Genomic DNA, 13479 nt, shown 5'->3' with positions numbered 1-13479 from the left:
GTCAGATATTGCTTATTAATGTCCCATTTTGTTCCATCTGCAAAGGGTTATACATTGATAATGATCTGACTGGAGTTTTATCTAAGCCTTGGCAAAAGCAATTTCCGTTAAAGCAGTTCAAATTGACCATTTCTAAATTGATAGATTGTTAAAGTCTAATAAACAGCATGGCCTGCATGATTCTTGCTCAAATGTGAAAATCACGATTCTCTCACACGTCATAGTTCTAATTTCTTAAAAAACATGTTTTTAACTTTAATGAGGTTTGTGTGGTCTGGCGGCTGGGGGTTTGTGATGTACTGTTTTTTGTCCTTCATTGCTAAATGACGTTTGAGGTTGTTGTAGTAGATTGTTATAGTGTTACCTTGCGGTGCGATGATGCAAATACTGTAATAACTGCTTTTTCATCCACACTGCCTCTTTTTCAGTTTAAACCCATCATCACTCGCCTTGAGGATTTGTTTGCGTTACTAATATATAGATATATGTTTTTTTAGCTTGAAAACCTTCCTTCATACGCTGTCCGAGTAAACTAATGATAGATAATCTGTGTTTATGCCTCCACCAATACATGCTGTCAGATTAGTAACAGCAGCGTGACTCAATGGAATCAGTAATTTTAATTAGAAATGAGAACGCATTGATGTGTGTATCGACATCGCCACTTACTTTTAATTTACGATTAATCATGCATCCCTAATTGGCCTCCCTGTGCAGGAATCATAATGACGTGTTAATTGGTGGAACAAATACTAAAAAGATTGGCTGCTTGTGGGGGGAGAGAGAGGGAGAGGTGTCTGCTAAATGCTAATTCCCCCACACAGTAACTCACATTTCTCGACCATTTCGGACGCGGGGCGGCTCGCCGGAACCGGGGTGGCACCCTGGGCGCGTTCCGGTGGGTCTGGAAGTTCCGGGGGACCCACCGGGGACCACCACACAGAGTTGCACCACTCAGTTCACACGGGTGTGATTTTTTATAAATAGGTCTACGTCACCAATAACAAGAGTGCTTCACAAAAACAATGTGGGCTTAACTAAGATTTGTCTGAAAACTTTTTATTTTATTATTACTTGCATAGACTTTCAACTATGACCCAACTTTCACACTCTTCCAAAGTTTCACCTTCCCTGAGCTGTGATTCGTCAACTTTTGAGAGGACATTATATAAATACAGGCTGCACGTGACATACAAACCCTGTTGGCTGTAAAAATACCTAGGCATAAAGGACGGGGCTAGACGGCTAGTACGCAGAAAAAAGGGCAGACAGGTCATCATTCGGTGGATTTAAGTGACTGCCATTGCAGAGTCAAGGTGCCAGAGCCTGAATACTGGATCCAGGCGTAGAATGTAAAACCACCCAGTTTCCTTCATCGGTGACAAAGAGGGACAATGAGGCCTGTGAGTGTGAGGCCACTCAGGCCAGGCTGACCAGTCTGAGAATGACTCATCGTTGCAGCGGGTTTTGGACAAGGAATCCTTTACGTGTCAAAACAGGTACTTAGAAATACTCTGACTCTCTCCAGACACCCAAGGACAGAACACAAAAAGATCCATGGGGAATCTTTTTTACTTTTAAATAATGAAGAACCCTTCGCTCTGCTCAGGTCCAAATAGGATGTGCTTAGTTTTGCACCGTCCCCTCAAGAGAATGACCTGCCTTGTCTTGTGTTACAGTTAGTGCCCATGGTCAATGGAGGCGTTGTGATAAGGCCTGAAGCACCCGACATGCATTAAGTGGTGACAGCTCACACATTCTGAAATCTCTCCAGCATGATCCCAACTAAGTCCACTCAAGTCTTTGCCCACTAGAAAACATTATCAGGGGTGATAAGATGGTAAAAAGTTAAACCGGCAGGGCTGAAAGAAAAACTCATGGCTGGTTGACTTGTCACGTGACAGTTGTCAAGAAGACACATTTGGAAAGATTAGTAACGAGTACACTTCATTTAGCAAGTTATTATTCAGCAATACAAAAACTACTTGATGTCTCCATATTGTTTTCTCTGGAATTCAGTGTTTGCTGCTTAGTATTGTAATTCCACCCATTGAACGGATGACGAATGACAAACTTCACAAACAACTTCAAGTTCAAGCAGGTGGTTTGAGGTTACTTGTAATAAAGGATGTGCACTTTGTTCTTACTCCACTCCCTACGGAGAACCTTTATGGGCTAAGGTCATTGAAGACAATTAACATACTGTATTATAAAGTCTGTTGCACTATAGTTCACCCCCTCCTTCTCGTCAGTCTGGCGCTGGCCGCTGGCTGTATGTATGTTATCATCTTCAAAGCCAGGAACTCTGCCTCGTTGCCAGTTGATCACATTTTCAAAGCTGGCAACAAAAGGATGAATAGCGCATAAATGAATAGGGGAGAAAACAATTTTACCTCCCCCTTTGTCGATGTGGAAGATGGACAATAAAGGGGCTGAACTCTCCTTTGTGTCGTTTCCAAAGGCATCATTTTTCAGCAATGTTTAACACCCAAAGTCCCAAACATCCTGATGTTCAAAGAAGTGTTTTTCTTTTCATCTGACAAAATCACAAACCATTTGTATTCAGACTGATGCAGACCTTCCTCCAGTCTAGTGCCATGTAAAAGATGCCCCTAATTTGACATTTTGAGTCAAGTCCTATTTTTGGATGCAGGGCAGGCCATTGTGTTCTGCATCTTTCATACCTATATATCTTTCATTCAAGACCCGTTACGAAATGATTAAGAGCCAACTAGTATTTTTTAGTGTTAGGTCTGCAGTAAAATATACACAGACTATTTCTTCACATACATTATTAAGTCAGGTTTAGGTAGTAATGCCAACAGGCCTCAGTGTTCCACATTAAAATGGAAACTATGGATCACACTATAGCAAATCATATAAGTAGCTACATTTGGTAAAAAGCAATATATTACTTACACATTTAGTTTATAGATATCTGATGACAGTAAGTTTGATTGTGTCACTCTTTCAAGTTAGAAATGTGTGCAAACCCATTGTAACACTCCAGAGCAAGTGTCTAAATATAAAAAAGGAGAAAAGAAAGATCATGGACATCATATTGCAATATAAGTTGCTCCCTGTTGGTACTCTAAACATAGGGACATATTGTAGCTGTTCCTTGGAGTGGTTGCACCACTCAAAAATAATTTGCCATGGCAGATATTATTGCTGGTGGTTCAATTCTGGCCCAAGCCCTACCTACCAGTAAGACGCGCAAACGCGGGAAGCTAACGCAGCTCGTACATATATATATATTTTTAAGTTAAGTTATTTTTAAAGCCATAACCATATAAGGAGTCCCCAAAGCAGCTATACGTCCAAATATGGAGTGTGTTGCATCAATCACAAACAAATCACTCAGCTCCATATATGGGCACAAAGGTGGGACACACAGACAGACATGATCTGCTAGGTCTCACAGTAAGTGCTCACTGCGTTCGCAACCATACCAATAGAGTGAAAAATAAACTGCCACAATGACTGATAACAAATTGACAATTTTGGGTATACATACATAACAAGAGTTTCCAACACATTGGCGTCAACTCCCTGTCACCCACAAGAGGTCACAAATCTCCAACAAAACTCCAACAAGAAAGCTAATTTAATTTTAGCTTCTTTATTTTTTACATTCTCTTGGTTTTGGTTCACATTCATCACCGTGGTTTGTTTACAATTTAGGCATTTAGCAGATGCTCTTAAAATGCCACTTCGGTATTTTAGTATTTCAAAGTGTTTGTGATGTCACGGACACTGGTCTCACTTCCTTGTCGTCTCAGTAAGACAGCCCTCCGCCTATCCACAAGGTGGGGTGAGTACACCAAAGCATTATGGGCATTGTAGTAATCCAGCAGTGTCATCACAGACACTTTGAAATACTCAAATAGTGCCTGGTATTCCAGTCGCAGTGTGACTGTGCCGCGGGTTCGACTCCCGAGCCCGACACGGCCTTTACTGCATGTCTTTCCCCATCTCTCTCCCGTTTCCTGTCAGCCTACTGTCTGTCCCTTCAAAAAACAAATACAAAAAAAAATCTTTAAAAATAAATACTAAAATAGCTAAAAACACATATTACCCACATAAACAACATTAAGCAAAAGGGGTGAAGTGGCCCTTTAATCCAATGGAGGGAGCAGAGAAGGTGGTAGATGTGAACATTTTGGCTGGTTGAAGGCCAAGCGTGCTTCGGCATTCCGGGTCATTTGGAGAGACTTAAGTGCACAAATGTTTCACACTCATCACCAAACTGTCAATCAGGCAAGATGGACCAATCACCATTCACTGTACTAGGAGGGCCTAGGTGTCCGCTTGTCTACAGAGTACACATCAGTCACAGCACAGAGAGGTAAAAGTTCTGCTTGCCTTATCAGACTGAAAATCTAATCTTATGATCTCGTGTAGTTTTAGTGAGAGTTAATCCTCTAGTTAATCCCATGTTTTCAAACATTTAAAAAAAGCGGTTACATGAAAGAATCCTCCAACATCTACAAATACAAATAATAATATGATATGATCAGCGATCACCATCCAATATGGCTTCCACAAAATAACTCTGTGTAGTGTGCACATGGACTTGATGTACTAGTAATATCCACTGCATTGGAAAATGAGTATAGTGAGTATGGCAGAGGATTTCATAAGGACCTTTCCAAACAGTTCCAAGGAAAGTTCAACTGGTTAAATCATTTTATTACACACCATGGTTGAATGATTGATTCCGATTGGTCAATCGCTGAATTCAGCGGTGTGTTATTTCTTGATAACAGACCGCTGGCTAATCAAAGGCTCGGAGCACTGCTTTTCTGCACTGATTTCATGCTGTACCCAACATGACAGCCATGTAAACAAACACATGATGTCATTTAACTAAACATTGCTCTCTCAAGAATGTTTTTAGAAACATTTGAAGAAAGAAAGACGATGCAGTACCCAAACATTTATTCCATTTGATCAACACTCACTTGTTTGTTTCCGAGGCGACTCGTTGCGCTCTGTGGGGCCAACTTGGTTGAATACTTTCATTACCGCAAGCAAGGAGGTCCATTTATATTTATATTATATATTAAGTAGCCATGTAATAACCGGGATAATGTATAGCTAGGTGGTCATTGTTGAAAGATAAATCACCCTCTCTCTGATTTATCTATCAACAATGAGCACCTGAAGTCCCATAGAACGGCATTATCAAGTGCTGTACCTCAAGGATCTATTCATAGTCCATTATTATTTATTTAAAATAATGCTCTTACTGTAAAAATAAATACTGTATATTCCCTATGCTATTCGTAGATGAAACAAAAATAAACAGAAACACTTCGAAGCCCTCATCAGTGATGCAAAACTCAGTCTACTTGCCTATTCTAAATGGTGCCAAATTCACTGAACTGATCAAATTATCACAAAATATATCAAACAATTTCTAATTTAATTAGGATAGGACAACGTATAATGAAATGAGGCTAAGTATTCACTGAGACATTGATAGGGTATCATCCACTAGATTTTGGGACGTGACAAAAATAATGTTGTCAGAAAGAGCTAATTTTGTTGTGGAATCTGTAGGAATTATTAGGAAAATCTTTCCACTTGTGAATAAGTCTGATCTTCTAACCTACTACACCTACTACAGTCCCGTGACCACAGAAATGTATCCCTCAACTCAGTCATGGGTGAATGTCATGGGTGTCATGGGTGAATGTAATGCATAATCTATGTAAAGCGCCTTGGATAAAGGCGCTATATAAATGCACCAATAGTTCTAGGCCAAAACGTAAAGCAGTGTGGTATGATTAGACCATGAGGCCAATTTGAAAGATTGCGGGAGGAGAATCAGTTTTCCAGCTTGGTCTCTGGACTGTTGGAGATAATTAAGGGAAATAAGAAAACATTGTAAGACACTAGATATGTCTCATCCTTAGCTGTGTGCGATGGGTGTGGCGTTTTAAGAATATACATACAATCTCTCCCACACGATTAGGACAATGTCACGGCCGGTGTGACTGGGGTAGGGTGAGCCAAGTTCAGCCAACGTCCTATAGCCCTACCTTTGGACTCCATTGTGAGTCATTATTAGGATATGTGCTCTAGCCACTGCAGTATCACCACCGAGTTTGTTTGATTAGCCAGGACAACGTTTTTCTTCTCTTGCCCCCATTTCTTTTTTTCTGAATAGATTTGTTTTTCCTTCAGAAACAAATACATTTAGGTTTTAAGAAAATCTTATTTGTTTTCCCAATAAATGGTATGGGACATCATATCATTATTTTGTTCTGAAATGTTTGACTGTGATACAGATGTACTAGAGAGTTAAGTGCTCTCTCAATTATGTTAGAGACATAATTGTTATAACTTATATAGTTATCATATGTATTAGACAGGTTTAGAGTTTATATTTTGTGTATTGTACGGTTACTGTATGTTGTGGGACTGTATGTTTATGTCATTTCTGTTGTTGTTTATGCAGGAGGAGACTCCAGTAGAGTAGCTGCTGCTACAGTACAGCTAATGGGGATCTAATAAATACATATAAATGTTGTTATTAGTTTTATGCCTCTAGCTACTTTCTCTGCCTGGTCATCATCAATCTCAGCACATCTCATGCATGTTTAAAGTAGATAAAGTCAGATGATGAAGTATAGCAATACATGGCAATCAGGTACTCTTCTTTAATATTTCAACATGAAATCTGAAATAGTCTATGCCTGTAGGAAAAAAAGAGATGTGGGCAGGGAAACAAACCTACCTTCTATGATGTCATTGAGCATCATGAAGGTACCCAAGGGCCCTCAGACATCACCATCAACATTATGAAAATCACAAAAACATAATTGTCCAGGTGAAAATCTCCCAGGTTTAGTGTTCTAGGGATAAGTGAACTACTTGCTAGGAAACCAAACACTACCTGAACAATATTGCAAGATTGCAAGACTCACACGGGTAGGCTCACGTCATACGGATAAAGGGGTAGTAGACCTTTTCACAATAAGGGCGACTGTGTTTCTGTGACTGTAATTCTGACTAGTAACTACGAAACACATTATTTGCTGTTCTTTTAATTCAGCAGGCTACAGTCTCACTCTGACTATAGGCTTAAAACAGCACCACTAATATAACAAAACAATACTAAACAATGAACAATTGAACATGATGCCACTAAACATAAATTAAAGATGTAATACTGTACATCAGGGCTTGCAGAAAAGTACAGGAACAGGACACGGTCATCAGCTATCAATCAGAAAGCAATTCTCATTATCCTCACATTCCTATATTCCTCACATTCCTATATAGGCATATATTCACTTTGTCTTTCAAAAATACTTTGTCATTTTATCTTCTACGCAGGCTTTACTTATGTGAACAACACCCCAGAGAGTTTTTAAGTTGCTTGATTCAATATTTAGATACTTGAAATTAGGGATGTAGTATGTTAAGAAATTAATCAATGAAACATAAGTTAATAATTGTATGTGTGTGTTTTAGGCTGTGCAACAGTGACACTTGGTGGTGAACAAACGCTATAACGCCATTTTCGTGATCGAACAGACCCAGCCACCCAGCCAGGGACAGACCCAGGGACCCAGATATAAAAACCTTCAATTGTGTATTTCTTTCCTCTTTTTATTCTATCCACAAACATTGCCTCATTATCAACCACTTTTTTGCTGCATGACTTCGACATCTACTTTTCTTTAACACCAAGCAGCACAGGTTGCAGGTCGATTTCCGGTTATGTCATCCTAACGCATCGGCCTCTCCACGTTGTCCGCAACAAAGCCGTTTTTTTCATTAAAGTCATTACAAAACAGGGAATTAAACATAAAACAAATAGCGGGTATACCGTGTTACGCAATTAATTAATTTGACCCATCCCTAGTAGCGTAGACATTAACGTCCCATAGCCTGAAGGGATGCAACGCTCATGGAGGCTTCCGTTTCAGACTGAAACTTCAAAATAAAATGACCTAAAAGTAAAAAGCCATTTCACCCCATCTTTAAATCTCTAGTAGGGTGGAAACGTTCTTACACTGTGATAATTTGTTAGTCTAATTAAGCGTTTTCCACATTTGCTCAGGATGTGGTGTGTGTTAACGCCTTTCCATGATAAATACATATTTTCTATGGCTTTGATGTTTGTGGTCCTTAGACTTCCATTGTACATGAAACCATGTGGCAGTGCATGAATACACTCTTTATATTTCAATAACTGGAGTGGAAGATAAATGGGAGAAAACAATTAGTCTTTCCACTTCTGTTTAAAAGAAAATCCTACTCCGGTTTGGGTTTCCTACCTGAACCATTAATGCATGCCATGTCCACAATGACAAATATTGACCACTGATAACAGTAGCCTGCAGTAGAGACTGTAAAGATTAACCCTTACACACACACATTTCTACAAGCTCAAGTGTTAAATTAACACTCAGTACTGTAACTGCATAGTCTAATGTGTGTGAACAACAACATAACATGATTTATTTTGTGTCATGGCTGGTGCCCTTAACTTGCACTCTTAAAGTTTATTTTCTCATTTAAGCTTTGTCAATGTGATACACAAACGTTTTATAGCCACCTATAACCAAGGAAACAAACTCATGTGCCCCACCTTGCAACCCAAATACCACTGCAACACATTATCAGGTTTAATGCTGATAGCAGTCTCAAGGCCAATCTTGAATTTGACCCCTGCTGAATGTTTGATAGGGCTATAAACTATCACTGGCATTCTCACCCACCACAATCATCCTTCCTTGGCAACAATTGTGCCTGGAAACAGTGTAGTCTTGTAGTGTAGTGTGGCAAGCCTCTGTGATGCCTACTAGCTTAATTATTCACATAGTACAATAAATGCAGAATGGGGTCATTTGGGTAATAGCTGGTTAACATAGATCCTTTGATAATGTCTAACTGACATTGTTTTATCTGTGTGGGCGTCTGTCTGGTGCAGCCCAGGAAATCACAGGCCAAGTTGGCCCAAAAGAAAGATTACGGGTCGGGTGAAGAGGAAATGTAATTTCTGTGCACCAATGATCTGTATCACAATTAGAGAAGCTAAAATTAGGGAACTGCTAATACATAGGAAAACACTCCATTAAGATATTGTGAGTGAATTGTATCCCCATGGCAACGGACTCATAGATTTCCCGCTAGGGAATATTGATTCACAAGTTGTGTTTACCAAAGATTGGTCTTGGAGAGAAGGGCGGCGGGCCAGGCAGTGGATACAGGCGGCACACAGACAAATGGGCACCAGTGTGCCTATGAGCTAGTGAGGTAAGGTCAAAGAGGATAAATCACACTCTGGGCAAGTGTAGTGCAGTGACAGTGAATTACCAACAGCACATTTATTTTTCAGCAGCCCAGACAGAAACTGAAGGTCACCATAATGTGCTGCTCCGGACACTCCCTCCCATATTATCGTTCATTCACATTTCATTGATATCTAACTCAGCTTCGGAGACTCTGTATCGCCACCCATCATTCTTTTTCATCCCTCTCTTTTTCACACTGCATCCTTCATGTGATGTGAACCCCCCTCATCCAGATAAATTAAGCGTCCCACTGGGCGAAAGGGGCCAAATCCTCCCTAACATGGCCCATGGGTACAGGCTGGAGCTCAGTCAGGCTCCTGTCGCAGGGCGGCTGGCCTGGTACCCAAATAAAAGACAGCAGGGGACACTGCAGGGCACCGTAGAAAGCATGTTGCATTAGGCCGCTAGAGGAAAGCATTAAGAAAGATGACGAAGAAGAATATAGGGAGCCAGCCAGGGAGGGACTGGAGGCAAAGCAGGATATTGCAGAAGTTAATTTAGTGTTGTAAGACTGAAGGGAGAGGACGGTGGTGAAATAAGAGAAATTTAGATCAGGTGAGGAGTAGGACAGAAACCTGTGTGTGTCTGTCAAGGTTGGGGGATGTATTCAAAACGTAAGTGATTCTATATCACAGAATTGTAGTACTACTCGTTTTGGTAAAATGGCTCAAGATTCATTTTACTCCTGATTGGTTGAAGTAAAAGTGTCTGTGACTGAATGTGGAGTGGCTGTCATCTATGTTTGCAGTTTCAGATTTCCAAACACTTTACTGCACACTATTGCAATGGTGTGAATGCTTTGCCTTATAACAGTGAAACTCTATAGACAGACTAGTCCTCATACCTTCTGCTGTGCAGTGTGTGCTCAATTGTGCTTAGTCATGCGAAACTACAACTAAAATGTATCCCATTACAAAACAGCATACAGACCAGCATACAGACCTACAGGAAAAAAGGAGTGGGGTGGGGGAACCTGTACAGTGCATGACAGTACAGTCTAATGAACTTAAGTTATCTTAGTCTGGCTTAAGTTGTCATCGCTGAGTAAAGCACAAGAATATATCACAACGTGATCCAATCTTTCCACAGAGCACTGTAATCCATCTCTGCAACGGACAGAATCTTGTATCAATAACATAGGGTTAGTGTGCTTGTGCTGTGCTATACATTATGTTAATGTAATGCAGTTCAGAAGATACCCTGATAAAAACAGCACCTTTAGTTTGATTTACGTAGGATTTGGAACATGTGGTGCATTTAGGAGCAACTTGACTGAAGATGGATGGATCATGGGAACCCTCAGATGTTGACAGGAGAGACTACATCGCCTGTACTAATACAGTTACAGACTGTACTGAGTAAGTTCATGTTGACAGCACTACAGACTACATCACCATTCAATGAACAGACTGTATACTATAGAGTTTGATCGCTCATGTTGACATTGACAGCACCTATACATACAGCCTACAGGGAGACTACATCACATGCCTGTACCGAGTTTGTTAGTTCATGTGGTAGACAAGACTACAGTAGCATTTCCCTGATGTCTGGTCATCAGTGACGCCGGGGTTCAATTAAATTAGCTGTAAGGTTCAATACTCACCTAATTTCATTAAAGAGGCCAGCAGTACCCATAACGAGATTTCGAATGGGGTCTGTATGTGGTGGTAATCGATTCCAAGGACGGGGAAGTTCTTTTTAATGTGAGTGACGTTGTGATGTCCTCGTCCCGCTTCGTCCATTCCGCCGTGGCTGTCGGTGGGCTTCTGGTGGGTGGTGTGGTCCGGGGAGCTGGCAGCCCCGAGGGGCAGAACTGTGCCCTGCAGAAACACCAGCACCACCAGCACCAGCAGCCCCCTGTCAAGTAAAGTCTGGATGAAACCGCCCGCAGGACTCCGTGAAACTGTCTTCGAAGGCATGGTGACGTTCGGGGAACGGGCGCTCTGTAACAAGCACGTCCAAGGAAGTTGACAGCAACTTATGTGTGTATTATGAAGTTAATAACTAACTAGATTAAACCCGCCGGGTCTTCTGAAACCAAAACAAATATCCATTTATTGTCTGGGGGGAGGTTGTCTTCGGTGGCACCGCGGGCAGGTAAACGTTTCGTTACTTTATCGCACAAGGCCGTCTGGGGGGAAAGCAGGAAACGAATCCTCATACGAGCGGCTTGTTATCAAACAGAGCTCAGCGCCAGCACTGTAAAACAAAAGCCCTCAAACTTAATTCCTCAAAAAGTGACGAGAGGAAGAAAGTTGTCCGGGGAATCTTGTCGACGACTGACTGTCATTGATGCAGTGAATGTCCTCCTTGTCCGTGAAAAGGTGTCATTGTGGAAGCTGACGAGCAGAAGGACAACGGCATCTCCTCCTCGGCTCTTCTCCCCTCCCAACTGCCCTGGAAAGAAAGTCGTCCACGATGCGATAGTCCTGCCAGACGGGGCTCATCACACGACGTTGACCTTGAGATAGATTGGAAGAAGCGGTCGCGTTGCATTTTTAAGAAGTGTCCCATTCAATCAACTTTGAGTTGTCATGTCCGTGAATGCCGCATTTTCATCATTTCCCGTCCTCTGCAGACAGTACCGTACTGTATGTATGTTGGCTGAGTCTGACCTGCTCAGCTGCTCAGCAGACAGTGCCGTTTGCCGTAGGCTATTTACACACCACCACCAGAGTGTTACTGCATGCAGTGGTGTACATCAGCTAAATACCAAATACACACACAACCTTCACAACGCACACCCTTTCACGGATGATATCTAGATGGGAGGTCGATGGGAGGAGGAGAGGGATGGGGGAGGAGAGATGGGTGGGAGGGGGGTGCGGGTGGCCTCACTATAGTGACACCTATTGGAGAGGAGGCTGAAGGTGATGAACATCTCTGTCCCCCACAACCAGACTAGTCTATGGTATATGGTCCCGTTAAAGATAAAATAAAAAGTATTTAAAATATTGCTTTGATTATCATATTAACCTTAGGAATCATAAAAGGCTTATTAGCCATGGATCCTTTTAAGAACCAAGATAATGTAGACACTGGACAATAGTGCTTTTGCACACCTACAGGGACAGGTGCATCGAAGCAGGCAACCTGTGCGAGAAAATGAAAAAAGGAGGTCCCACACACTGTCTTCATTTAGGTTATTAGGCTACTGAAGGTTACAACGTTTTGGTCTCGAGATACCTAAGGAAGGTCGTGAGACCAAAACCTTCAGTAGCCTAATATACTACTGTTATATAAGTGAAGACAGTGTGCGTGACCTCCTTTTTCTCAAAAACCAAGATAATGCCACACCTGGAAACCCTATTCTAAAATTGCTATTGATAATGTGTGCTGTTTCTTGGATGGATTATAATTTATGTTGTTCCTCGAGTCTGTGGCAGCCATGGTAGTCTCGCGTAGCCAGATTTGAAAATGGCAACAGTCTGGTAAGACTACAGCCAGTCTACAGCCAGTCAGCCATGGCTATGACTTAACAAATTGTGTCAAACCTGCAATTCAGGTAAAATTCAAGTGACAGTAACCGGAAGAGTAGACACCATCTATTATTTTATGTTTTATTTATAGTGAATTTATTTCTGACCATTATCCAAAGCATATACATTATTATTTATTAGTTATTCATTATTCTTTGTTTTGTTTATTAGCCAGTTTAACATTGAGGCACTGTGTGCCCAGCACTCAACCTGTATCCAATGACTTACTAGGAACACATTATGCAGTGCAGTGATGTAACAACTAACAAGTAATGAATGGCATTTTTATAATGAATGGCATTTTTATAGAGATTTACAAAGGTTCATTCATTCATACATTGGGAGGTGAAGCAGCGAACAGTCGACCCCACGCATACTCACATCCCACATTCACACATCGACTGACTCATTGGAGACAATGTAGGGTTCAGAGTCTTGCCCAAGGACACTTCGACGTGGATAGGAGGAGCCGGGATCCGAACCACAGACCCATGGATCATTGGACGACCTGCTCTACATCCTGAGCCACAGCCGCCCACTGAGATATTTTGTAACATAGAAATACCACATGCATGTAGAAAAACAATGCTATTGTGGCAAGTAAATGTCTTGCATGTAAAATGACATACCGTTTAAACATTCTATACTAGAGTCCTTACTCTGAGGAAGATCGCAATATCGAA

General features: G+C 41.3%; 1 protein-coding gene across 1 annotated transcript in view; it reads right to left on the bottom strand.

The window, feature by feature from the left end:
- Positions 1 to 12059, bottom strand: part of slc9a1a (solute carrier family 9 member A1a) — a 48019-nt gene extending 35960 nt beyond the window's left edge. The window contains exon 1 of the mRNA XM_080769028.1: positions 10921 to 12059. Coding sequence (XP_080625154.1) covers positions 10921 to 11236 — 316 coding nt within the window. The 5' untranslated portion in view covers positions 11237 to 12059. The remainder of the gene's footprint in view (positions 1 to 10920) is intronic.
- Positions 12060 to 13479: the final 1420 nt, after the last annotated feature.

Source organism: Protomyctophum bolini, assembly GCF_963924005.1.
Source record: "Protomyctophum bolini genome assembly, chromosome: 7".
In the NCBI taxonomy this organism is placed as follows: domain Eukaryota; kingdom Metazoa; phylum Chordata; class Actinopteri; order Myctophiformes; family Myctophidae; genus Protomyctophum; species Protomyctophum bolini.
This window is presented reverse-complemented; position numbering and strand designations above follow the sequence as displayed.